This window comes from Ornithorhynchus anatinus, chromosome 4, assembly GCF_004115215.2.
Source record: "Ornithorhynchus anatinus isolate Pmale09 chromosome 4, mOrnAna1.pri.v4, whole genome shotgun sequence".
NCBI classification, from domain to species: Eukaryota; Metazoa; Chordata; class Mammalia; order Monotremata; family Ornithorhynchidae; genus Ornithorhynchus; species Ornithorhynchus anatinus.
The window spans coordinates 10289539-10317286 of NC_041731.1; the positions used below are offsets into that span (position 1 = coordinate 10289539).

The following is a 27748-nucleotide window of genomic DNA, read 5'->3' on the forward strand; positions in this document are numbered from 1 at the left end:
CCCAACTCTGTATTTTCCTTTCTATTTGAAATGGACTTTAGGGTCAGACTGAAATATAGTGCCACTCAATCAATTTTAATTTCAGAATTTCTTTTTTGAGAAAAATCAATAATAAGCCAAATGAAAGTGGCTCTGTCCTCTAAAACCCTCCCTTAAGGGGAAGCGGAGTTTGGCGTTTTTGCCGATTAACTCATTTGACGATGCTCATCCACGGCATTGAGACTAAGCAAAAATTCCTAGCAAGTGTGCGCTTTCAAATTTCTTAAATCCAGATATTCTCTCCAAAGTCCCAGTGCATTCCTTCCCACTTCATATCAGATAGATCACCACCCTTCCCACCTTCAAAACCCTCCTAAAATCACATTTCCCCCAAGAGGCCTTCCCTGACTAAACCTCATTTTCCCTATCTGTTATCCCCTCAATGTCAACTATGTGCTTGGCTACGTACCCCTTACGCCCTTCGATACTCATCCTAGCCCCACGTTAATTTTCTACCTAGCTTTAATAATCTATTTCGCCTCTCCAGAATTGATTTTGATGACTATCGCCCACATAGCCTGTAAGCTCCTTGTAGGTAGGGCTCCACTTGGTAGACTGTTGTAGTGTATTTTGCAAGCATTTAGTACGGTGCTCTGTACACTTCAAGTGCTCAAGTAAGTACCGTTGATTGATTTGGTTAGAGTACGCTCCTTACTTTCCTCCAGCTTGACTGGCCTAGCACTGTGCTAAACTCTGGATAAATGTAAGATACTTAGATGAGACATAGCACCTGTCCTACTTGGCGTTCAGTCTAATCAAGAAATTGTATTTACCGCTTGTATCAACCTCTGCACTTAATAGAGTGCTTGGAACATAGTAAGCACTTAGCAAATACCATAGTCATTATTTTTTGTGCTTACTGTGTGCAGAGCACTGTACTAATTTTTATGGTTTTTTAAGCGCTTGCCATTTGAAGCACTGTGCTATGCACTGGGGTCTTGTCTTTTGCCGTTGAGTCGTTTCTAGATGCGTTAGGTCGGAAACAGTCCCTGTCCCACGTGGGCTCACAGTCCTAATCCCCCTTTGACAGATGAGGTGACTGAGGTACAGAGAAGTAAAGTGACTTGCCCAAGGCCACACAGACAAGTGGCAGAGCTGGGATTAGGACCCAGGTCCTTTTGACTCTCAGACCCCTGCTCTATCCACTAGACCATGCTGCTTCTCCTAAGCATAATAATAGGGAATCAATCTCATGGCTATTTGGATTCTTCTCTTTTTGCTATTTTGGCTTCCCGTCGTTGTTTGGCGGTTAATCAAGTTAAAGGTTGCTGGAGGGGATTGCTTTATTGCTCGGATCAAAATCGTGCGGGGGTTAGTACTACAAAAATAGATTGTTTCTGATTGTTTCTTCCCCGTAATTATTTACCCAGTGTGGGAGTGTGTGTGTGTGTGTGTATGATGAATGAAATCAATATTAAACCATTACCCCTCTCTAACAGCAGGCCTCTCAGACCAGGTTGAAGAGAGTAGGACTCCTGAGTGGTGTCTGAGAAGCTAGGGGGAAGGTGACTTCCTACTTCCTAGAGAAATTCACCGGTCACCAAAGCTTAGCTGGATTTTTGGAGTGCTGAAGTCTAAGTACTTCATCTCTTGGGCTGGAAACTGAACTAGATCCGCAGACCCTTCGGTGAGCTGGTTTGATGACAACTCTGTAGTGCTGTACTCTCCCAAGTACTTAGTCCAGTATTCTGCACCCAGTTAGTGCTGCTTATACAGCAGTGATGATTTTATGGTATTTAAGCATTTACTATGTTCCAGACACTGTTCTCAAGTTAGATATGAGTTAATCAGGTTGGACACAGTCCATGTCCCACATGGGGCTGACAATCTGAATCCTCATTTTACAGATGAGATAACTGAATCACAGAGAAGTGAAAGGATTTGCCCGAGGTCACACAGCAGACAAGTGGTGAAGCTGGGATTAGAACCCAGATCCTTCTGACTCCCGGACCCACGCTCTATCCACTAGGCCACACTGCTGATTGACTGATGCTGGAGACAGTTACTGCTCATCCCCTGGATGAGGACTTACCCCACCTCTAGGGAAGTGAGGAGGAAAAGCTTTGGGAGCTGAGTGGACCTTTTAGTCTCAGGCAAACTCACCATTACATGGGACATGCCCTCGATAATGAACTGAAGAATTTGAAAGTGATTAAATCACCAGCATCATAGGCAGGTGTTTGACCTACCCCGCAAGAAAGAGAGCAACACTTGCCTAATGGATTTTTCCTGAAGGAGAGTTAGTCTTTCTGATCTTTTTTGGTCCCCTCTGGGTCCCTCTCTGAAGGTTGGAGTGTCACGTCTCCCCATCCCCTGCAATTTCTATATTGCTCCTTTCAGCAGCAAGAAAAAAAAAAATCATTTCTCTTCTGGCTTGAACGCTGAACTGCCAAAGAGCCGACAGAAACCGACGGAAGGGTTCACTGGGGTTGACGTCATCCTTAGGAGAAGTGTCATTTCTCTCTATTGGCTCCCCAGAGGAGCTGGGCATCTAGCGTTCCTTAAGTAGTTGACCCAAGGCAAGTGTTGGGCAGGAATGGGCTGGGGAAAGGGGTGCCATTTCCAATGTTCTGTGTGTTATGTCACTGATGTGCTTGTTTGTGATATATGCTGAGTTAACCTCATTGAACTTTTCCCCAGGAATTGACGCGCTTACAATTGGTGGGTCATTATGCTGCTGCACCTGTGTAGTGTTAAGGTCAGTGTGTTTTTCTGATTATAAGAAACCATCCATACCATTCCATTATAGATCCACTCCCACTCATAATGGAATGTGCCACAGCTCAGCGGGCCTCGCAACCTGCCCCATCCCCTCCTGTTACTTCTCTGGAGTGTAGGACCAATCATTTGAGATCCAGTGCTTCTAGAAATCTGACTGTGCTTCATTTGGAATTGATTTGGCTTGCATGATAAGCCCCCACATTATGCACAAGAATGCACCTTTATTATCAAGCATTTTGCAAGTATTCCTTACCCTGCTGTCCTTGAACAGTCCTCCAAAGATGATGACGAGGGAGCAGTAGGTGACTGGAATATATCAGCTACTCGGTATGACTCCAAGCTGAACCACAGTTGCAACATCTGGCCACCCATATTCACTCTCTGACATTTACAAGTGGAAATTCGGTATCCTCTTCGGCATCGACTGGCCGTAGAGATGAGCGTTACGACCTGAGCAGGGTTCTCTGGGAAACGCATGGACTCTGTAGGCCGTGTCCAGGAGGTGTAGCACTAGCCTTTCGTAACAGTCCTCCAGAGTGTCCTGCTGATATCACAGTTCTGAGATTTTCTGCTTCCTTCCATTGGAATCAGCATGGCTAGCAAAAGCGTGATAGTTTTTTGGAGAACCACTCGAAGTGCTGAAACAGCATTCCTTCCAAAATGAATACAAGTTCAGTCTGGTCTACATAATGCCTTGGATGAATCCATTGGATAGCCCACTATCTGGAAGGCTGAAGTGTTAGACTGCCTTGTCTTTTCCCCAGGAGTTCCAAATGGAAATCATTTTGGTTTTGCGCGTGCATGCACGTGGGCATGCATGCGCACACAGACACACACACACACACACATCCACCTCAACTTTGTGAATCTTCACTTTGGCCCTGACGACATAGACAGTAGTGTCCTCAATGTCAGGCGGACCAAGAATGGCACGCAGACATCCTCAGAAGACAGCATTTCTTGGTCAGTAGCTCATGGTAGTCTGATTATTTTGGATGGTGAAGGAGGAGTAATAATGTTCCAGATATGAGTCATTAAGTGCCTCACTTATTTACTTTCAATATGTCCGCTTTACTGTGCCTGACTCAGACCTCCAACTAATGAAGAAGTCGTTTCCTTATTGTCAAAGTTGACGATCTGTGAAGACTTGAGCCCATTTTTGCCTGTGTGCCTGTGAGCATAATGAAAGAAAGATGAAGATATGCCCCTTATCAGAGTGCAACCAGAACACTGATATTTTGTATCAATCAGTGGTATTTATTGGGCACTTACTACGTGCCGAATACTGTATTAAGTGCTTGGACGACAAGACAAGAGTTGGCAGATGTATCCCCTGCCCCCACTGAGCTTACAGTCTAGAGCTTTCAGTGATGAAGCCCATGATGGCCTAACCAAAGGCAGTTTTAATCACCTCCCTGCCACATCACAAGAGGGCAACACTGTTGGGATGGCTCCTCCATCTTGAACAAAGGGCTTGGATACCTGAGAAATGGAATATGTTCCAAAAATTGCCTCATTGGAAGAATGGTTACCTTTGACTTCTAAGATTATCCGTTTTGTTGGTGAATAAGCAATCTCTCCCACTGTTAAGAGGTAAATGTTCTTATAGGTGGCCTTATCCATTGTCCTTTCAATTCTAGGTCAGTTTCTAGTTAATGGGGAAACCACACATCTCCAGTTCATGCATCATGGTCATACAGCATTGCCTTTCAATCCCATCCTTTATCTTATCAGCATTTAGCTGGGATATGCATGCGATGAGCCTTGCTTCTTTGGAGGATATCTCGGGGTAGACATCCCTGTCTCTAACAGCATGTTTGAGGGCCATTTTGTAAAGTACAGTATGTGATTTTGTTGGAATAAATGGTTTTGGCTTTCAAAAATGCCACAAACCCTTGTCATTAAGCCTTTCTGTCTCTGGAGGTGGGAATTCAGGAAGAGTTGAGCATTTCCCCAGCTGGTGCCGAAGCTCTCATTGATGGTTTCATCACGCTCTCGTACCTCGGCAAAAATTCTCGTACCGTACAAAAACGGCAGCCAACCAACAACCGGGCAGGCGATGCACTTCAGGATACAGAGATAATAATAATGTTGGTATTTGTTAAGCGCTTACTATGTGCAGAGCACTGTTCTAAGCGCTGGGGTAAATGCAGGGTAATCAGGTTGTCCCACGTGAGGCTCACAGTTAATCCCCATTTTACAGAAGAGGTAACTGAGGCCCAGAGAAGTTAAGTGACTTGCCCACAGTCACACAGCTGACGAGTGGCAGAGCCGGGAGTCGAACTCATGACCTCTGACTCCAAAGCCCAGGCTCTTTTCCACTGAGCCACGCTGCTTGTTTCCCAATCACCCAGCCCAATCACCCAGCAGCATTTTCCAAACGAAAGCATTCTTTCCCTCAATGGACAACCAAATATTTTCATTTTTATGGCTAGACATATACTTTGTGTATGTACTGATTCTTCCTTTCCCTGCTACATTGCTGGGTAAGAGGACAGATTCACTAAAGATGATAGATGGGGTGTTAGAGGCTAAATTCAGTGTTCAAATCCAGAGAGCGGTGTTATTTTCTGACCTCTCGCTGCTGACGCAGATGGAGAGCTCCCTTTTGGAAGCGTGGGGAATGCATGCTTGTTAACAGTGGGCGTGAAACTGGCCCCCGGATTTAAGTAATCCTGCCTACGTGTTTCAAATTGCGGAACGCCAGCTGGTGCGTGTCGGGATCGGAGGCCGATCACAAATGGACACACAACTCCGTGAGGTTCTCGGGGATCCAACACGGGCTGGGCCATAGCTCTCTACATTCTGAAACTCCCTCACCACCTGTTGGAGTCACTGAAGGGAATTTCCCACAAGAGCAAGTTACACACATCGAGGGTGACCCATGAATATCCCCCAAAAATCTAGATTCCTTTCTTCAGTTTGGAATCATCTCCGCCCTCCTCCGTGCATTTTGTCTGATTTAGACAGAAATATGATACCTCTCTTCTTTCCAACGCAAGCTATAGTTCTGTGTTTGTGAAAGCTATGATGTGATTGGCTTTCATTTGGTGGGAGAACAATGCTGCCTTCAGAGCCGCGTGAGCTGGGAGAGATTTGGCAAAGGGAAGGATCAGCTGCTCTATGGAAAAAAGAATGGCAGTCCAGGTTTACTGCAATCTACAAGAAGAATTTTCCCTTCTGAATGGCAATGGTGACCCGCAATCTCTGACCCGAACTGGGGCTCATGAACGAGGCTTAACCACTGCTGTCGTGTGTGTGGAGTTCCAGCCAGTGTTCACTAAGAAAACAGCTAAAATGGGCATTTGTCCTTACTGACACATCTGCCATTCATTCATTCATTCATTCAATAGTATTTAGTGAGCGCTTACAATGTGCAGAGCACTGTACTAAGCGCTTGGAATGGACAAATCGGCAACAGATAGAGACAGTCCCTGCCCACTGTCGGGCGCACAGTCTAATCGGGGGAGACAGACAGACAAAAACAATAGCAATAAATAGAATCAAGGGGATGTACGTCTCATGAAAACAATAGCAATAAATAGAATCGAGGTGATATACATCTCATTAACAAAATAAATAGGGCAATAAAACCAGCATGCACAGACTTCTCACTTGGCTACTAGCCCTTGCCCCTGGAGAGTCCTAGGATGGCCGACCAACTGCACCACTGTAGTCGGTGGTTCAGGTGGAGTGGCCATCTGAGCTCAGAGCCACTTCCAGCCTTTTAATAATTAACAATAACTGTGGCATTTTTAAGTGCTCACTACATGACAGGCACTGTATGAAGCGCTGGGCTAGATACAAGGTACTCGGAATGGACACAGTCCTGTTCCTAATGTACATCCTCATTTTACAGATGAGGGAACAGAGGCACAGAGAAGTGAAGTGACATGCCCCAGGTGACCCAGCAGAAAAGTGGCAGAGTTGGGATTAGAATCCAGGTCCTCCTGACTCCCAGGGATCGGCTCTATCTATTAGGCCATGCCATTTTAAAACTACCCTCTCTGTAGAAAAGAAGCTGTGAGCCAGTGCTATTGGCTGAGTCCTGGAGATTTGTGAAGGGTAATCCTGACTTCGGGCAGTAGCGTGGGTCTTGTTGAAAGGCCCCGTATTTTCTCCTCATCCCCCAGCAAGTCCTTCCCCACCGAACAATGCTGACTCTCCAGCCAGGGTGCAAACTGATATTTTCACATACCCATTTTGGGAGATGGAGGAGAAGCAGAGAAGGAGGCACAGAGAGTCAGTGCGTAAGAGGAGAGCGGTAGGTAGAGACGGGGACGGGAGTGTGAGCAAAGGATTGGCGACTGGAGACAGCGAAGTGTAGAGTAAGGAGTTTCTATGTTGAGAAAGATGACCCAAGCTGCAGGGTGAAGAGTAGATTGAAGAAAAGGTGAGACCGGTGAAGAGGCTGATGTAGTAACCTAGTCGGGGAAGGTGGGTAACGAGAGCATGAGTCACCTCGGGAGATCTTAAAAGTGGAGAGAAACACAGTGGAACACGGGGCGAGAAACGGAGACAATTTAGTGACCAAATCAAATGCAGGAGGTAAAAGAGTAAAATCAAAGGTGGCAGACTTCTAGGGCAGGGAGGATGGTACTTTGGTTTATTGTGCTGGGATAGTTAAGAAAAGAATTGAGATTAGGAGGTAAAATGTGTCTAGTCAGGTGGAATTAAAATGTGCCAGCAGGACATTCATTCGTTCAATCTTATTTATTGAGCACTTACTGTGGGCCAAGCACTATACTAAGTGCTTGAGAGAGTACAGCACGACAGAATTAGCAGATACTGTCCCCTGCCCATAAAGAGCTTCAGGTCTAGAGAAGGAGACGGGCTTCGTGTATCGCGGCACAGCAAGTGCTCAAATACCATGGATTGATTGCAAAGATCTATGGCAAAGCTCAGTGGGACTTCACAGCTATGATTCACTCTCCTTAATGTGACTCATTTGGTTGAGGTAATTCTTCAGGCAAAAAGAACCAAGCCACTAATGTGCCAACCGGAAATCTCTGTGAGAGCTATGAACTGGGAGGCGTTTTTCATTAGTTTAAATCAGGGAAGGTGGCAATTTTATGAGAGGAAGACAGGAGAAAAAAACAGCTGCCTTGTGCCATTATCAGTGATATCAACAAAGAGGAAAAGCCTTTACCCTAATGGATTTTTATTTATGAAGTTATGTCCCACAGGTTTTCAGAATTTCAGAAGTCTAGCATATATCATTTAAGACTATAATTCAGAGTTTAATTTCTTGGGTCAAACGGATTCTGTGCAGTCTTCCTTCAGCCAGTGGATGCAACCTTCTTAAAAACATAACAGTAAAACTAGGGATTCAACTCACACACTGTGGAGAAAGAGAGTATTCATTTATACTTTTATTATATTCACCGCTCATCACTTAAACATGCACAATTGAGAAGCTGCATTTTAAAAGCAAATGTGTTTTGCCTTAATTCAGTATTATCTCCCCCACCCATCCACTTTCGGAGTATGTTTTACCTTCTGATAGGCTTTGCTGGGAAGGCCCTATTAATTTATCACAGGGATTCACTCCATTGACTTAATATCTTACACAAAATCAACCTGGCATAGTTTTCTCTCGGGAAGAACGGTGTTGCTTTCTCTGTTTGTGGGCAGGGACTCCACCTCTTCATTTCCTTCTCTAAATACACGGGTGGCTTCATTCCAAGAGAGCAGATTTATAGCGAGTGCAGTTTTCACAGTGGGTTGGTGCTGTAAAATAGAGACAGATCTAACGGTATTTGTTAATTATGATATTTAAGTGCTTACTGTGTGCCGGGCACTGTACTAAGCGCTGAGGTAGATACAAGCACAACAGATTGGACACAGTCCCTATCCCACATGGGACTCATGGTCTCAATCCCCATTTTACAGATGAGGTAACTGAGGCCCAGAGAAATAAAGTGACTTGCTCAGGGTCACACACCTTATGATTTTCTAACCCGTTATGCCGCGCTGCTTCTCATCTACCTTTCCCCTTTTGTTATCTGCTTAATAGCTTGACACTCTCTCTACCTAGATGGGTGGAGAAATTCATTCCAAGGCCTATTAGGAGAGCTGGCAATCTTAATGTGCAGAAAGCCAAACAATGAAAGCTTTGATCAGTTGGCTGCATAGAGCCAGTCGGGCCATTAAAAAACCCCTTAGCACAGCAGGCTTAACTATGAATTGAATGGCTTTAAATGCCCTGTCCTCTGACCCAGCTAGCTTGGAAATGGTTGGGCTGGGTGAACCCTCCTCTCCCATTTCCCTGGGGACCACCCACCAGGCCCTGGAGCCTTTGGGATTTCCCTAATTCTGGAGTGCCAGAATTAGAGCTGAATCTCCCTTCTCAATTATTTCAGAAGGCAGCAACCGTGGACAGTGAACCCAGGCTCCTTAGGTCTGTAAATTGTAGAGATTAAGATCATCAAACCGTCTGTTGATGACATTTAATGATCACTTGTCGTGTGCAGAGCACTGGACTAAGCACTCGGGACAGTACACTGCAATAGAAATGGTAGACATTATCCTTTACCCTCAAGCGGCTTAAAATGTAATGGTATCTGACAGATTTCATCGAAGGTTTCCGCTGATGTTCAGTCTATATTAGTGCAAATACTGTCACCTCCTCTACCTCCATAATAATAATAATACTGGTATGTATGCACTTAACATGTGCCAGGCCGCTGTTCATTCTAAGCACTGGGGTGGATATAAGCAAATCATGTTGGAAACAGTTTTAATGTCCATTTTGAAGATGAAGCAACTGAGGCACAGAGAAGTGAAGTTTCTTGCCTAAGGTCACACAGCAGACAAGTGGGGCAGCTGGGATCAGTGAATCGATTGTATTTATTGAGCTCACACTGGATGCACAGCACTGTACTAAGCACTTGGGAGTGTACAATAATACAATAAAGGAGACACATTCCCTGCCCACAACAATCTCACAGTTTAGAACCCAGCTCCTTCTGATTCCCAGGCCCCTGCTCTACCCACTAGACCATGTTCCTTCTTAGTAGAGAGGAGGATGGGATCCTCCTGGGAAAGGGACCCCCTGCCTGCCCAACCTCCCTTTCTTAGGGAGGCTCAAACCACTGCAGCAGAGTTTTAAATTTAAATCTAAAGAAACTCTCTTGGCCAGGCTAGAGAGTGATTGGGAGTTGCCTTTGACAGAAAAACAAACACCAGTGAGGCAGTTAGTAGAGTAAGCCACTTTAGGGCAGGAGAGGGAAGTTCTGGATCAAGAAGAGATGGTTTGCTCTGATTGCTAAAGGTAGCATAAGGAAGCAGCGTGGCTCGGTGGAGAGGGCCTGGGCTTCGGAGTCCGAGGTCATGGGTTCGAATCCCAGATCTGCCACTCGTCAGCTGTGTGACTGTGGGCAAGTCACTTCACTTCTCTGGGCCTCAGTGACCTCGTCTGGAAAATGGGGGTGAAGACTGTGAGCCTCACGTGGGACAACCTGATGACCCTGTATCTACCCCAGCGCTTAGAACAGTGCAAGGCACATAGTAAGCGCTTAATAAATACCAACATTATTAAACCTGGTACAAGCAAGTTAAGGGCACGGTGGAACGAACAGGGTAAAAATCTCCAGGTTGATGCCTGTTTTGGAGACCCTGAAAACAACAGGGTTGAGATCTAGAGAGGTTAAGATGACCTGTAAGGATGTTATTAGGGAAGCAGCGTGGCTCAGTGGAAAGAACCCGGGCTTGGGAGTCAGAGGTCGTGGGTTTGAATCCCAGCTCTGCCACTTAGCTGTGTGACTGTGGGCAAGTCACTTAACATCTCTGGGCCTCAGTTACCTGATCTGTAAAATGGGGATTAACTGTGAGCCTCACGTGGGACAACCTGATGACCCTGTATCTACCCCAGCGCTTAGAACAGGGCTCTGCACATAGAAAGCGCTTAACAAATACCAACATTATTATTATTATTAGGTTGAGAATTTGTAGAGACTTGCTTGGTTGCTACATGTATGGGTTGGGATATTGAAAATACCATTGCTTTCCCTGTCTCTGGGGAATTCCTGCTTACATCAGCTTGTCCGTCTCTATCGGTAAATAATAATATAATTGTGGTATTTTTCAAGTGCTTACTATGTACCAAAGACTGTTCTAAAAGCCGGGGTAGACACAAGTTAAGCGGTTTAGATACAGTCCCTGTCCCACATGGAGCTCACACTCTCATCCCCATTTTACATCTGAGGTAACTGAGGCCCAGAGAAGTGAAGTGACTTGTGCAAGCTCACACAGCCGACATGTCTCCCAGGCCCATGTTCTATCCACTGAGCCATGCTGCTTCTCAGGATGGCTGCTGTAAACTGACAATCTGAAGTGGGCATTGGGTCCAGCTGTCGGAGCCTACAAGAGGACAATCCAGCGCTTAGAACAGTGCTTGGCACATAGTAAGAGCTTAACAAATACAAGCATTATTATTATTATTATCATGTGAGGCTGAGAGTCCATCTCCTGTGTTATGTCATCAATCGGTAAACATGATGATATCAAAAAGCATTTTCTCTCTCTCTGTATGTCTCTAAATATAGCATGTGGCAGAGCCATCACCCTCAATCGTTGATATTTATTGGGTGGAGGGCTTTGTACTAAACCTCTGGGCGAGTACAGTACTGTGGAGGCATTTAAATTGGGAAACCTTAAGACATTTAGCGTGACTGTTAGTGTACAGCTACTTTTCTGTATTTTTGAGAACTCATGGAAGATGGGAGAAATTCCTGAGACTATAAAATGGCAAATGTCGAGTCCATTTTTCAAGAAGGGATAATAAAAAGCTATTTAGTTTAATATCGATACCTGGAAATAGATGAAATAACAATTAATTTGCCACCACCATAGCATTCTAGGACACCACCAACATAGTTTTGTGAATAGCAAATGGGGCAATTATAGCTCTCCTTTGAGACAGTGATGGACTACAGGATCAAGGGAGAGGCAGTAGATGTGACCTTTGTAGACTTGCATGTGGTGTTTGAGTCCTTTGCTCAGGACAGCTTCATTGACAAGCTGGGAAATTCTGGTCTTGACCATACTACCGGGGATGGTGCTTAGCTGATGGACTGCACCCAAAGCAGTCATTCATGGAGGATTTAATTGAGAAATAGTCCGTAGGGATTGATTGTGGAATTGTTTTCGTTAAAATAATTTCAGACATAAGAGTATACCCATCGGAATTACAGGAGGTGTTAGATGTATGGCGTCAACCTCTTTGAAAGGCAGATATTGAATACCAAAGAACCCACGTAGGAAAAACATGAAGGATAAAATAATAATGATGATGATGGTATTTCAGTGCTTACCCTGTGCCAAACACTGTTTTAAGCACTGGGGTAGGTAATCAGGTTGTCCCACGTGGGGCCCGGTCTTAGTCCCCATTTTACAGATGAGGTAACTGAGGCACAGAGAAGTGAAGTGACTTGCCCAAAGTCACACAGCTGACAAGTGGCCCAACTGAGATTAGAACCCATGACCTCTGACTCCCAAGCCTGCGCTCTTTCCCCTAAGCCATGCTGCTTCTCTATCCAAATGGGATAAGTGCGAGGAAATGAATATGGGCTGAAAGGAACTCTCTTTGTTCTTCCGTAATGCGGGTGTGCTTTTGGAATTGGATGCTGTTAGGTGACTAGGAAATGTTTTTCCAACAATATGCCAGATTATGATGTGATAAATGGGGAAAAAAAAGTTATGCTCATGATATAGTATTGGTCAAGATGCAATGTTGGAAGAGAAGCTTTTCTTAATGTGGGTCGTCAGGAGTGTAGTCTCTGTGTTCTAGGAGAACTGAGTGCCCAAGAATAGGAGAAAAAGATCTAGGGGTCATAGCTGACCAGAAGCTGAATATGTCAGCAGTGTAGTGACATCATTTTAAAGAGCCAAAATTCGTACCGACATACACATACACTTGTTTATTTTGAAAGATGATGCTGCTGAAGATAAAAACCTATTCGTGCGTGCTAGTGAGATTGAAAAGACTGTCGTTACTAACATTCTGCCACTTTCTTTTCACTGAAGAATAGATTCTTGCTACACTGGGTTTGTCCCAAGGGGAATTGTCTCTGTTTTTGAGCTTGTCTCATTACCTCCTGATCTTCTCAAAGTCTTTGGTCAAGGAGTGCCACCCTTTCCCTATTGTTGTTGCATGCCAGGCTGATCTGTCTGCTGCTGTGATCTCCCAGCAGGCCACTTACATTTTTATACTATTTGAGAGGGGGCTTCGTCGGCTTTGTACCATCTATTCCGCCCTCCTGGCTGGTGTAGGCCCTCTTTGAGTACATCCTACCCCAGCTGCTTGAGTGTCCCGTTGTGGGGGTGTGGTGAGCGTGGTGCGCTGCGGTGTCACGAGCTTCGTTTCGGTGTCGGCGAGTCGACTGCGTTCCAGGTCCTACTGTTGGTCATCCTGGCCTGCCAGTTGATGTTGGGAATGGTTCCACGGTGGCAATGGTGAAACTGCTCTCTAAACCGAAAGCGTCTACTTAGTAGGTTAAGGTCTTGTTGGCATATTAAGGGTTGGACACCACAACGGTCTTGTGGAACCTTCAGTTTGGAAGGGAGTTTGATGGGCTTGTTACTCAATCTGCCAAAAGTCACGAGAAGCTTCCAGTTTAATACGATGAACCTCAACAGAAGTCTTTGAGATATGGTTCAGGAAGCACTATATGCAGATGACTGTGCTCTTGTGACAGATATACAAGGCATTTAACAGTAAGCGCTCAATACAATCGATTGAGTGAATGAAGATGAATTAGGATATAATAATGGAGTTATAACATGGAAGAGTTGACTCAGATTCTTGGTAAAGTCATTTATCCCATCCTAGTCACCACCATTTCAGAATAAAGAAAGAGTAGAGGATCCAGAGAAGAGCATCAGAAATTACTGGTAAGAGAAAAAGAAGGTCCTGTGAGGGGAAAGTAAAATGAATTAGGGTGTTTACCCTAGATAATAGAAATCTAAGACTTTTATATAGCTAAGAACTACTGGACAAGCTGACTCCTCAAGTTCCTTTTCCTTGATGGACCTGGGATTCTCTCATCTGTTCCAGGTCGTATGAACCCTGAGGAGTAAGTCCTGGGACGCAACCTTGCTTAGCGGATGAAAATGTGAGCCTGAAACCAGAGGACCTGGGATCTAATCCCAGTTCTGCCACTTGTCTGCTGTGTGACCTTGGGCAAGTCACTTAACTTTTCTGTGCCTCAGTTTCCTCAACTGCAATATGGAGATTCAGTACCTAGTTTTCCACCTCCTTGAATGAGAGCTCCATGTGGGATAGGGACGGTAGCTGGCCCAACTTATATTTACCCCGGTGCTTAACAAATGTTGTATATTTTCCATAGCTCGGAAAAGCTCCGTGTGCCATATGGAGTTGCTTTGGGAGAGCCATTTTGGTTCATCTACAGCAATCAGAGTTACTTGCAATTTGCATTTTATGTTAAGTTGCATTCCACAAGTGTTTTGCAAAGCATTCAAGGCTTGCCTCTGTCTCCTTGCATCTCACAATCTTATTTATGGGAGCGACATGTTCCACTTCAAGTGGTCCCTGTTGTTTGGAGAAGATACAAATGACTACAAGCTCATTTGATATAAAACTAATTAAAATGAATTCTAGTCTGCCTCCCCAGCAAATTTTATTAAGAAATTAATTGTGCCTGTAGAATTGTGTAGTTAATTTTTAGTTAAGAGAAAAATCCAAGCTCAAAGTCAAAAATGCTTAAGATTTACAGATTGTTATACTGGCAAACCGTCTCCTTTAGGCTGTGAGCTCCGTATGGGCAGGGATCTTGTCTACCAGCTGTGTTCTGTTGTACTCTCCCAAATGCTCAGTACAGTGCTCAATAAGCCCTCAATAAATACCACTGATTGGCAAACAAGAATGACTTTATTAACATGAGGTTAGAGTAACTGAATCAGAGACGTGACTGATAATACTCCCTGGGGGGTTACCTTGGCTGTTCTGTACAGTTAATGATCTCTAAGTTTTAACTCACCTGAATTTACAAGGCCTCTCCGGTCACCACAGTACAATTACTGAGGCCCATACAATTCTGCTGCAGCCATTTGATAAACACCCCCAAGCTCATGTCCCATTTATTCCTACTCTGTTCCCATGGGATTGGTCCGAAGGAATGATCTCCCTCTCTGTGATTGCCTTGGGTTACCCTGGTGCCATATTGACTACAGGCCCCCATTCCCTTCCATGAGATTGTTGGGGTTTTTTTTTTTTCCTTTTTAATGGTATTTAAGTGCTTGCTATGCTTTGGGCACTGTACTAAGCACCGGGACAGACACAAAACGATCAAGTTGGACACAGTCCACGTCCCACATGGGACCCTCAGTCTTAATCCCCATTTTACATATGAGGGAACTGAGGCACAGAGAAGTAAAGTGACTTGCCCAAATTCACACAGCAGTCAAGTGGCAGAGCTGGGATTAGAACCCAGGTCCTCTAGTTCCCAGGCCCATGTTCTTTCCACTAGGCTATGCTGCTTCTCATTGTGTTCGCTGGGTGTTTTATACTCATTAGAGTTAAGAACCAGCCCATCTCCTACATCACTTTGCCCTTTCTCTGGAAACAGCAAGAGTTGATTCCCAGTTTCCAACCTTCACATCCCTTACTCAGGCTCCTGGAGAGCAAGACAAAGATGAGTCATGTGGTCACTTTATCCTCGACAACTGATCGGGAAGCTTTGGTCCAGTTCCCAGGTAAAGGCTGAAGCGTGGCATTTCATCGGTGATCAGCAGAGGGTGAGGTGGGAAATCCTGGTGTCGGGCTGGGAATGTAGAAGCGGGATCAGGAAGCACAGAAGGAGGGATGAAGGTCTTGGGCTTCATAGGACCTATCTGCTCTTCTTGGAAATTGTTTTGATCTAAATACCAACCTTGCATCCGAAGAAGATATAACCGCTAATGGGGCCGTATCTGTGATGGGTAGACGGTAAGACACTGTCACCCTAAACCGCATGCCCGAGCTGATTCCTTGCCAAATGTTCGCTTCAGGGACCCAGAGCACTCCGAGTAGCCATCCTCCTCTTTCCGAAGAAAGGCGGCGTTAAGTGGCCTGTTGCCCCGGGAGATGAAAACGGGCCCCATCTGTTCAGGCGGCAGAAAGACAAGATGCATTACAAGACCATCACAATGTCCACTCTGGCAGGTCTGTGACCTCCAGAGTGGCCGTCGAGAAGGATCCTGGGAAGATTAGGCCTGCGGCCAGTGTTACGCCCTCACTTACTATGCCTGGGAGTCCCTCCCCTTCTGATCGGACCGACCACCATTCTCCCCTTTTCAGAGCTTACTAAAATCGCGTCTCCTCCAGAAAGCCTTCCCTGACTAACCTCCCATCTCCCCACCCGATTCTCCTTCCCTTCTTCTGCATTGTTTAGGCACTCACATCTGTATCCACTGAGCATGCTGATGCTCACTCCCCCCCACCTCTCAGCACTTCTGTACCGATCCTTCTACTTCGCTGCTTCCTTATCTGGAATTTATTTTAATGCCTATATTCCCCTCTTGATCGTAAGCTCCTTGAGGACCGGGATCACGCCTACCAAATCTGTTGGACTCTCCCAAGCCTTTAGTACAGTGCCCTCGACTGTAGAAGCAGCGTGGCACAGTGGAAAGAGTCCGGGCCTGGGAGTCAGAGTTCATGGGTTCGAATCCCGGCTCCGCCGCTTGCCAGCTGTGTGACTCTGGGCAAGTCACTTGACTTCTCTGTGCCTCAGTTACCTCATCTGTAAAATGGGGATGAAGACTGTGAGCCCCACGAGGGACAACCTGATCACCTTGTATCCCCCAGCGCTTCGAACGGTGCTTTGCACATAGTAAGCGCTTAACACATACCACCATTCATTTATTTTTGGACACTGTAAGCACTCAATAAATACCACTGATGAATCACCTGACACACCAGGCAGTAGGCCCAGGATGTCATCGGTTATCGCCTTTGCATTCCAGTCTGCTAAGCCAGCAAGACCAAAAGGTAGTTGATTTGGGACGTCCCCTGTGAAGCTTCCCCCAACCCCCCACTGCCGCACACACAGACACACCGCCCTCCTTCTCTCCCCCCTCCAGCCCTCTCTCCCCCTTCCCCAAGGGTTTGGCATTTTGCTGAAGAGGTGAGCTCGCCACGATCCCAAGAACCCCAACTGACTGCAGGGCACCTAATACACCTGATCCAAAATAATAATAACTCTAGTATTAAATGCTTAGTATGTGCCAGGCACTGTACTAAACTCCGGGGTAGATATAAGATAATCAGGTTGGACACGGTTCCCATCACACATAGGGCTCACAGTCTTCGTCCCCATTTTACGGATGAAGTAACAGAGGCCCGGAGAGGTGAAGTGACTTGCCCAAGGTCACACAGCAGGCTTGTGGCAGAGGCAGGATTAGAACCCAGGTTCTTGTGACTCTCAGGCCTGTGCGTCCCCCTCTAGGCCATGCTGCCTCTCTCCTGAAATCGGCCGTCACCAGGGGAACCCTCGTTCTCCCTCCACGCGGCGACTCGGTGGCCTGGAACATGTGGTCAGATCAGGCAAGGGAATAATGAACATAGTTGAGGGAACGCGGGGCATTCTGTTGCGTCCCGACAGATTGGCTTGAGGAGGGACGGTGTCCGAGAGCACGGGAAGTAATGCTTCCCCCTACCTTTTCCTGCTGGTCCGGGAAACTGACATCCAAAACAAAAGCAGGTGGAAAAGTAGACTGGAAAAGCTCTATTACTGAGTCATTTCAAGGGGTATACATGTTTTAATGCTCCCCAAATAGTGTCTTTCAGATGTCATTTCGACAGGTCTAGTTCCTTCAAAATGCTGGTTTCTTAGAAATACGCTATTCTTTGCCTAGGCGTGATTGATGCTTATTTCAGTACTCTCCCCCTCATGTTCTCTTTCAGTCCAAAATAAGTGAGATTTCTTTACTCTTTAGAAAAGAACCCCACAATTTACCTAATGTCACTTAATCTATATTTTTCCGGGAAATGGCCGGGCCCAGGAGGAAGCTGTTTAACAGGGGACACGGTGCTCTTCCCCAAGTGCTTCAGGCCGTGACAGTCAATGCCCGGCTTAAGAGAGTATGTGAAAACTCACTGGGGGCAGTGCATAATCTTAGCTTGCCGGCCGTGCTTCCCGCTGCTTGCCAGTTTAGACCTCTTTTTGTACGCATTGACACTGCTCATTCATTCATTCATGCAGTCGAATTTACTGAGTGCTTACTGTGTGCAGAGCACTGTATTAAGCGCTTGGGAAATACAATTTAGCGATAAAGATAGACAACCTCTGCCCACACCGGGCTTACAGTCTTCTAGCCCTCCGTCCCTCTGTTCATTCAATAGTATTTATCGAGCGCTTACTGTGTGCAGAGCACTGTACTAAGCGCTTGGAATGTACAAATCGGCACCAGATAGAGACAGTCCCTGCCCTTGGACGGGCTTACAGTCTAATCTCCAGCAGCATGACCACCTCCTTCCGCTGATCAGAGGTAGGAGATTGGCAAGAGATTTCCCCTGCTGTAAGGCCCAGCAAAGAAATTACCGACAAGTAATAATATTTAAGGAGCACCTATTGTGTACTAAGTCCCTGGGAGAATAAGAAGAAGAAGGAGAAGAATGGTATTGTTTACTTGCTAAGCACTGGGGTAGATACAGTGCCAACAAATCAGGCGTGGTCCCTATCGATCAATTCTATTTATTGAGCTCTTACTATATGCAGAGCACTGTACTGAGTGCTTTTTTATGGTATTGGTTAGGTGCTTACTGGGTGGCAGGCGCTGTACTAAGCGTTGGGGTAATTGCAAGTTGATCAGGTTGGACGCAGTCCCTTTCCCACAGTCTTACAGATGAGGTAACTGAAGCAGAACCAAGTGACTTGCCCAAAGTCACACAGCTGACAAGTGGTGGAGTGGGATTATAACTCAGGTCCTTCTGACTCTCAGACCCTTGCTCTTTCCACTAGGCCCTGTTCCACATGGGCTCCTAGTCTGAAGAGGGATATAATAATAATAATAATAATAATAATGTTGGTGTTTAAGCGCTTACTACGTGCAGAGCACTGTTCTAAGCGTTGGGGGAGATACAGGGTCATCGGGTCGTCCCACGTGAGGCTCACAGTTAATCCCCATTATACAGAGGAGGTAACTGAGGCCCAGAGAAGTGAAGTGACTTGCCCACAGTCACCCAGCTGACGATTGGCAGAGCCGGGAGTCGAACTCATGACCTCTGACTCCGAAGCCCGGGCTCTTTCCACTGAGCCACGCTGCTCACCCCTTAGAGATGCTTAGAGGAGCGTTTGAGAAGCGGCGTGGCTCAGTGGAAAGAGCCCGGGCTTCGGAGTCAGAGGTCCTGGGTTCGAATCCCGGCTCTGCCACTCGTCAGCTGGGTGACGGTGGGCAAGTCACTTCACTTCTCTGGGCCTCAGTGGCCTCCTCTGTAAAATGGGATTAAGACTGTGAGCCCCACGTGGGGCGACCTGATTCCCCTGTGTCTACCCCAGCGCTTAGAACAGTGCTCTGCACATAGTAAGCGCTTAACAAATACCAACATTTATTATTATTATGAGGAAATGGAAACCCAGAGAAGTTAAGTGATTTGCCCAAGGTCACATGATAGGCAAGTGGCAAAGCTGATACTGAACCTAGGTCTCCCGACTTCCGGGTCTATGCTCCATTCCCCAGGCTAGGAGACATGAAACCTACCCTCAAGGAGCTTACATAAAAACATTAACAAACAGTAAGATAGATGTTCAATTGAAATATACAAACATGTAAACTCCCAAGCGCTTAGAACAGTGTTCCGTACATAGGAAGCAATCAGTAAATACAGGTGATTGATCACCTACCCTATCGTGGAACCTCTCCGAATCGATAAGAGAACGGTGGGGCTTTATTACTCGTCTGTAATTGAGTTTGCAGTTCCGAGTAGTTTTGCGTGGCTTAATGGGAAGAACATAGGAGTAAGCGTAAGAACGTAAGAGTGAGACCCAGGATCAAGACACCTGGGTCCCACCTCCACCGCTTACCTGCTGTGTGATTTGGGGCAATAATAACGTTGGTATCTTTTAAGCGCTTACTAGGTGCCGAGCACTGTTCTAAGGGCTGGGGGAGATACAGGCGAATCAGGTTGTCCCACGTGGAGCTCACACACTTTTAATCCCCATCTTGCAGATGAGGGAACTGAGGCCCAGAGAAGTGAAGTGACTTGCCCACAGTCACGCAGCTGACGAGTGGCGGAGCTGGGAGTCGAACTCATGACCTCTGACCCCGAAGCCCGGGCTCTTTCCACTGAGCCACGCTGCTTCTCCAAGTCACTTAACTTCTCTGTGCCTCAGTTTTCTCATCTGTAAAAAGCGGATAAAATTACAGGGTCTCCCTATTGCTTAGACTGTGAGTCTCACGTGGAACCACGACTGTGTCCAATACGATGATCTTGCATCTACCTCAGTACTTTGCACAGTTCTTGGTTACCCCAGCGCTTAATAAATACCATCAGCAACATCGTTACAAATATAATATTTGACACTGGTTCGAGAACTGATTCCCCCATTTATAACCCCGTTCCTAATGGAGAGATCGGTTCCAACTTACGAACTGGTTCTCACGTTCCTCTTCCTTTAACAGAAACAGCGCATTAACACTCAAGATAACATTTTGCGCATGTAAATGAAGTTATCGCCTTCGAGAGAGACATTTGTTTTTCTAATTTTGCCATTCCGCATCCTAAAATAGAGGGTTCGGTATCTGTTCTAATTTTGGAAAAAGAAGAAACATATAACGATTTCACTGGATTCAAAACATTTCACCAATTAAAATGTTATTTACACTAGCGAGTGAGCAAACAAACTAGCCAACCAGTGTCAGCAGGCATCCGTCCAACGAGTGGCAGGAAGGTTGATAGAAGCCGCTTTAAGTGGCCTGGCTATTTCTGTGAGCAGCTGAGCTCTTTGGCATTTCCTCGCAACAGTCACTAAGCCACTCCCTGCATCCCCCACTTCCAGACTGGGATTTGTCCCTGGCCCACCTGTCCTCAATCGTATCTATTGTGCACCTACAATGTGCAAAGCACTGTACTACTACTAATAATAATGTTGGTATTTGTTAAGCGCTTACTACGTGCAGAGCACCGTTCTAAGCGCTGGGGTAGATACAGGGTCATCAGATTGTCCCACGTGAGGCTCACGGTTAATCCCCGTTTTACAGATGAGGGAACTGAGGCACAGAGAACTAAGCACTTGGAAGAGTACTATGAGTTAGAAGATGCGACCTCTCCGCGCAAGGAGTTTACAGTGGGGCACTGTGTGTCGGAAGGCCCCGCCGGTGACACTTTCCCCACTGAATTTAAAATGGGTCCGGAGGCACTCTGGTTCAGACTTAGAGGGGAGGGTGAAAGAAACTGATGATTTTAAAACGTAGAAAGAGAAGATGCAGATGTGATTTGAAGAGAGATGGAGGGCTCTTTAGATGAGGGCAACAGTCCTCCCCTTCCTCTGCTGTCAAGCTTAAGCTACAGGATGAAGCTTCAACTTAAGGGATAGAGAAGGAAGGACTCCCTACCATTCACAAATTTGAAATAATAATAATAATAATAATGTTGGTATCGTTAAGCGCTTACTATGTGCAGAGCACTGTTCTAAGCGCTGGGGGAGATCCAGGGTAATCAGGGTGTCCCCCGTGGGGCTCACAGTTAATCCCCATTTTACAGATGAGGTAAGTGAGGCCCAGAGAAGTGAAGTGACTTGCCCACAGTCACACAGCTGACGAGTGGCAGAGCGGGGATTCGAACCCATGACCTCTGACTCCCAAGGCCGTGCTCTTTCCCCTGAGCGGGGTTTTAAAGGGAGGCCGTATCCCCACCGCAAGAGATTTTAAGGATAGTTTTACGTTGTTGTTCTGGGAGGATTTAGACTTCATTCAGTCTGAGGGCAGGGGAATGGATTAGCTGATCTTTCTGACAGAGTATGTACCCATCTGGAGATCCCAGAATAATGAGGAGAAGCCCAAGTGGTTTTAATAATATCTCCAATCGGTATACCTCTGTTTTCCAAAGTGCCAATCCATGATCCCCTTCATGTATCCTTCCAGCATTCCTGGAAGCCAGGAAGAAGCAAAGGTTATCCACTCTGTTTTACACCTGGGAGAACTGAAGCCCAGCAAGGTTGCCCAAGGTCATATAGCTAGCCAGAGGCAATGCCAGGGCTAGAACTGGTTCCCCCACCTCTCCTGGACAGAGTATTTCCATACAACTTGAATCTCAAATTTCTTTAAGGAAGGAGATTTCACAGACTCCTTTGCCTGTTTCTGTTCCTCCCAACATACAGTGTACTATTAAGATTTTTTTCAATGGCTTGCTCACAGACTGAACATTTGCAATCCAGCAACTGGAAAAGAGCTTTTTTTTTTTCTAGTCACAATCCCCCCGTGGCTTTTATTTTATGTCTGTATCCCTTTCCTTACTTTTTATGGTGGGATTTTTCCATACGTTCCTTGTGTACCCATCCCCTCCCCCCCCGACACCCTTTTATTAATGGAAAGAACAGGAACCTGGGAGTCAGAGACCCTGGGTTCTACGATTAGACCGTAAGCCCGTCAAACGGCAGGGACTGTCTCTATCTGTTGCCGACTTGTTCATCCCAAGCGCTTAGTACAGTGCTCTGCACATAGTAAGCGCTCAATAAATACTATTGAATGAATAATCCCAGCTCTGCCATTAACCTGCTGTGTGGTCTTGGGCAACTCACTTCACTTTTCTAGGTCTCAAGTTCCCGCATCTGCAAAATGGGGATTCAGTACCTGTTCTCCCTCCTACTTAGACTGCGAGCGTCACATGGAACCTGAGTACCTTGTATCCATCCCAGTACTTATTACGGTGTTTGGTAGTGAATAAGTGCTTAACAAATACCTCAGTTGTTATTATTGTCATTATTAATAGTAGTAATAGTAGATTTTTGACCGTCTCGAGAGCCAAAGACCCTGGCTAAATCTCATCCAAGTAACCTTTCCCGGCAGTTAGTACGGTGTTTTGCACTCAGTAAGTACTTTTTTAAAATGGTATTTAAGCGCTTACTATGTGCTAGACCCTGTAATAATAATGTTGGTATTTGTTATTTGCTTATTATGTGCAGAGCACCGTTCTAAGCGCTGGGGGAGATACAGGGTCATCAGGTCGTCGCACGTGAGGCTCACAGTCTTAATCCCCATTTTTACAGATGAGGGAACTGAGGCATAAAGAAGTGAAGCGACTTGACCACGGTCACACAGCCGACAAGTGGCAGAGCTGGGATTCGAACCCATGACCTCTGACTCCAAAGCCCGGGCTCTTTCCACTAAGCCACGCTGTACCAAGCACTGGGGTAGATACAAGGTTGAACAAAGTCCATGTCCCATGTGGGGCTCACAGTCTTAATCCCCATTTTACAGATGAGGTACCTGAGACGGAGAAATGAAGTGACTCACCCGAGGTCACACAGTAGGCAATCGGTGGAACTGGGATTGGAACCCAGGTCCTTTTGACTCCCAGGATTGCGCTCTATCCACTAAGCCACACTGCTTCTCTAAGTGCTTTATACATACTATCATTACTAGTTTTACTGCCCTATAGAATCAGGAGCAGCAAAATTTATTGAGCCCCAGGAGAAGAGCTCCAGGCTTAGTCACTGAGCAGCCTTCTGAAGGAAGGGGTATAGGGTGAAGGATTTTCATGAATCATATATGTTTAAGTCAAATGTCTGCCTGTAGCCGCAAGTCTGAGCAGCTCATAAATTGAGATATAGGGAAAAATATGGCTTTAATAAGTTTTGATTCAATCAGTGACCACCCCCCCCCCCCGGCCCAAAATGACATCCAGTCATTTTTTCCCCATTGCTTCAGCTCCTACTCAACCCTGCTCTCTGCAAATAAAGAGGGAAATTGATGTGTCTGAAATATGTGTTGAAGGTCAATCCATTTAAATCATTTTCTCGGTGACTAACTTTCAAATGTTGTCGCTCAAGTTGAAGATGGGGCCATGGATCACCCAGAATAAGCTAAGCCACCAGGGAAATGGATGATGCATGCTCAGTGACCAGTTTGGTCTGCCATTACCTATTTGCTTCTATAAATAATTTTCAGGAACGGTTTCTAGGCAACCCTGGACTCCTTTCTATTTGCAGATTGTCCTAGTGACATTAATTTTTCTGAAAACAGGACATATGGAAGCACTAGGATATAATTAGAAGCTTTCTCAAATGCTCTTTTTCTGTTCGTAGTAATTCGGAACTATTTCATCTTTGTGACCACTGGCTGTAGTTTAAGCCCTGATAAAGAATTACATGAAATCCAAAATGCCTCCACTGTGCTTTTTCACTTTGATGTGTTTTTCCCCAAGTATCCCAATAAACCATGCATCGCTGCATTAAGACATCGGCTAATTCCCGAGGGAGAGCTTCTCAGAAGACCTCCCCAAAGCGGGGAAACCAATAATCAATACTTTAGCTCAGAATGATGGAGAGCCCAAATGTGCTCAACAGTCACAATTGTTCTGGTCTGGACTGGATGATGCTGCTTTGATAGGGGAGTACCTCACCGATTCTTTAATAGTGTGAGGTTGCGGGGTATAAGGATTATTAAAACTTAAAACTTATTAAAGCCATATTTTTCCCTATATCTCAGAGAAGCAGCGTGGCTCAGTGGAAAGAGCCCGGGCTTGGGAGTCAGACGTCATGGGTTCGACTCCCGGCTCTGCCACTTGTCAGCTGTGTGACTGTGGGCAAGTCACTTAACTTCTCTCTGCCTCAGTGACCTCATCTGTAAAATGGGGATTAACTGTGAGCCTCACGTGGGACGACCCGATTCCCCTGAATCTCCCCCAGCGCTTAGAACAGTGCTCTGCACATAGTAAGCGCTTAACAAATACCAACATTATTATTATTATTATTACTGTCTTCAGTATGATTTCCACATACTCAAAAATAAATGTAAATCCCATTTTGGGTTCTGCTGCTCTTCTTTTTGCTCTCTGATGTCCTGCCCCCAGGAAGAGGAATCAGTCACTACAGCAATGAAATAAATGTCATGCCTTGTTTTAGTGATTCAAGACTGACATCAGGGAATATAGGAAAAATGTTTTCTCATTCTTCCATTGATCATTTTTCCTTGCCTTCAGTTATTTCCATAAAAAGGAAATTCAGCTCTTTAAGGAAGTGGGTGGCTGAGGTGGAAATGGGAGGAGGTTGGCCTGAATTGCTTATGTTCAGGTCTCCTTTGTAATTCTACCATCTGAAGCCTCAGAATTCCAAGGGTCTCCATTCCAGCTTGCTCCAGTGTAGGATTTTCAAGGAACTGGCTGGAAGAAGCTGGGTCTGCTCCATCTCTAACTCCTTATTCCTTGGAATCCCTCAGTCCAAAGGAAACACTATTTTAAAAGCAGCGAATAGCATCTTCCTGGAGAAGCCCAAGTAGACTAATGCTATCCTGTTTCTTTCTCTGTCCCTCCAGCTACGGTATCCGGTTATCATTTAATCTATCTTTGTCTTATGATGGGTTTTTTTTTCCATTTGTATCTGTCACTCGTCTCCTCTCCCCTCCTTATTTTTTGATTTTGAGCACTTAAGGGGATTAGGGACCACGGATTTTTCTTTCCGTTGGGTTTGGAGCTTTGTACGTAAGTGTTAATAAATGCTTTTACTACTACTTGGAAGCATAAAGTTAAAGTAGAAACTATAGCCCCTCCTATTCAGGAATTTGCAATCTAGTGGAGAAGGAGTCAGGAAGATCCAGATTGCCTACTTCCAATGAGAACAAGAGGGGAGAACAGACAGAACGGACAACAGTAAAATTAAGCACACAATCAATAACCTGGCCTAAACTCTGTTGCTAAGAGCAGCTGATAGGATGGCCTGATCAAGGAGGTGGGGATTAATCTGGGACTGCTTCCTGGAGGAAGTGGCCTTTTAGGTATACGGTTTGATGGATTTGAATGGGGAAGGAGTTCTAATCGAGAGTCAGTAACAGAGGTGTAGAGTGAGGTATAGGTAGGTGTGACCTTAAAGGTGGAGAGGATGGGAAGGGGGAGAATATTGAAGAGGAAAAACTGGCAGGATATGGAGACAGAAGGAATATGAGAGGAACAAATGTTGTAAAGGTGACACTTGGTCTCTAGGATTCTGGGACAGGAAAGATGGTGGTATTACTGACTACGATGGGAAAAGTACCTTAGTATGGTGCGCTGCACCCAATAAACACTTTAAAAAATATGATTAACTTATTGAAAAGTTGGGGGATAAGTAGATTTAGAAGGCATATTGAGGAACTCCGTTTTGGCCATATTGATTTCAAGTTACTGATGGGTCATCCATGAGGATATGTTCTGGGAGCAAGAGGAAATGTGACACCGCAAGGGCAGGTGAGAAGAGTCGGGTCTGACAGAGTAGATTTGGGAGTCATCCACGTAGAGATGGCAGTAGAGTCACGTGAGTGGATTAACTCATAGAGAAGGTGCGTGCAGCGTGAGAGGAGCAGAGGGTCCAAACTATAGCCTGGTGGAGGCCCCCACGCAGCTGGATGTGATTGGACACATCACAGCTAAGCTGCATGGCCTAATGGATAGAGCGTGGTCCTGGAAGTCAAAAGGATCTGCCTTCTAATCCCTGCTCTGCCACTTGTCTGCTGTATGACTTTGGGCAAGCCATTTCACTCTCTGTATCTCCTTTCCCTCATCTGCATAAAGGGGACTCAGTATTTGTTGTCCCTCTTCCGTAAACCGTGAGCCCCATGTGGGACCTATCTTGAATCTACTCCAACGCTTAATACAGTGCTTGACATATAGTAATTGCTTAAGAAATAGCACGGGGATTGCTATTATGATTATTATTACAAGTTTAACTGATTTCTGTGGACAGATTTATGTACCTTCTCCCACTGCCTTTATTCCCACCTAGCTCATCTGCAGAAGAGCAGGGTGACTGTGGTAACCTAAAGAGACCCTCTTGCCGTCTCTGTGGATAGCGAATCCTGAAAAACACTGCGGGAAAACGCCCCGGGAAAGGGCTGATTATTACGGACTTGATCTTCCCTTTCGATTCGTCTTCCTCTCTCGGACGGCTAGCCCCGGGGCACCGAGAATGTATTCTCAAAGCTGCGTTTGTCCCTTTGTCCCTGCAGAATCTGTACCAGAACAGGTTCCTGGGTCTGGCCGCCATGGCCTCGCCGTCGAGGAACTCCCAGAGCCGGCGCCGCTGTAAAGAGCCCCTGCGCTACAGCTACAACCCCGACCAGTTCCACAACATGGACATCAGGAACGGCCCACACGGGACCGTCACCATCCCCCGCTCCACCAGCGACACCGACCTGGTCACGTCCGACAGTCGGTCCACCCTTATGGTCAGCAGTTCGTATTACTCCATTGGACACTCTCAGGACCTGGTGATCTATTGGGATATAAAAGAGGAAGTGGGAGCCGGGGACTGGATTGGCATGTATCTCATCGGTAAGTGCAGCTTCTCATTGGCTTTTGTCACTCTGGCCCTTTTGTTGACCGGGAGGTCATGGGGGAGTGTGAGCTCCCTGCGGGCGGGAAATGCGTCTGTTCAGTTGTCGTGTCGTCCTTTCCCTGGTGGTTAATATAATACTCTGTACACAGTAAGCACTCAGTAGATATTGATTGATTGATTGAATGTGGAGGGGTGATGGGGCTTTGCTCGCTTTTTTAGACCTTCCTTCAGCCGCTCACCTCCGTCCTACTCGTCAGATCAGAAATGTTACACAAAGTCCACAGGTCACGTGCTGGGTTATAACTATTGTTCTGCACGCCCCCCACCCGCTGAACACCCTCTTCGAGATCTTCCTTGTTTGCCACAAATACAAGTATCTGTGTGCCTGCTGAGTTCCGGGTGTGGGACTAAGCATTTGGGAAATACAACAGAAGAACGAGATGTGCTCCTTACACAGAAGGAGCTTACACTGGGCCCTACTGCTCCTTTTCTCAACAACTCTCTAGGATCGTCCATCCATTTTT

General features: G+C 45.9%; 1 protein-coding gene across 3 annotated transcripts in view; it reads left to right on the plus strand.

Annotated features, from left to right (window-relative positions):
• The window catches only part of HECW1 (HECT, C2 and WW domain containing E3 ubiquitin protein ligase 1), a 255082-nt gene that overhangs the window by 71254 nt on the left and 156080 nt on the right, over nt 1-27748 (plus strand). For all 3 annotated transcript variants that reach the window (XM_029063053.1, XM_039911702.1, XM_039911701.1), the window contains exons 2-3: nt 2680-2737; nt 26896-27220. In XM_029063053.1, the coding sequence (XP_028918886.1) occupies nt 2711-2737; nt 26896-27220 (352 nt within the window). In that variant the 5' untranslated portion in view covers nt 2680-2710. The remainder of the gene's footprint in view (nt 1-2679; nt 2738-26895; nt 27221-27748) is intronic.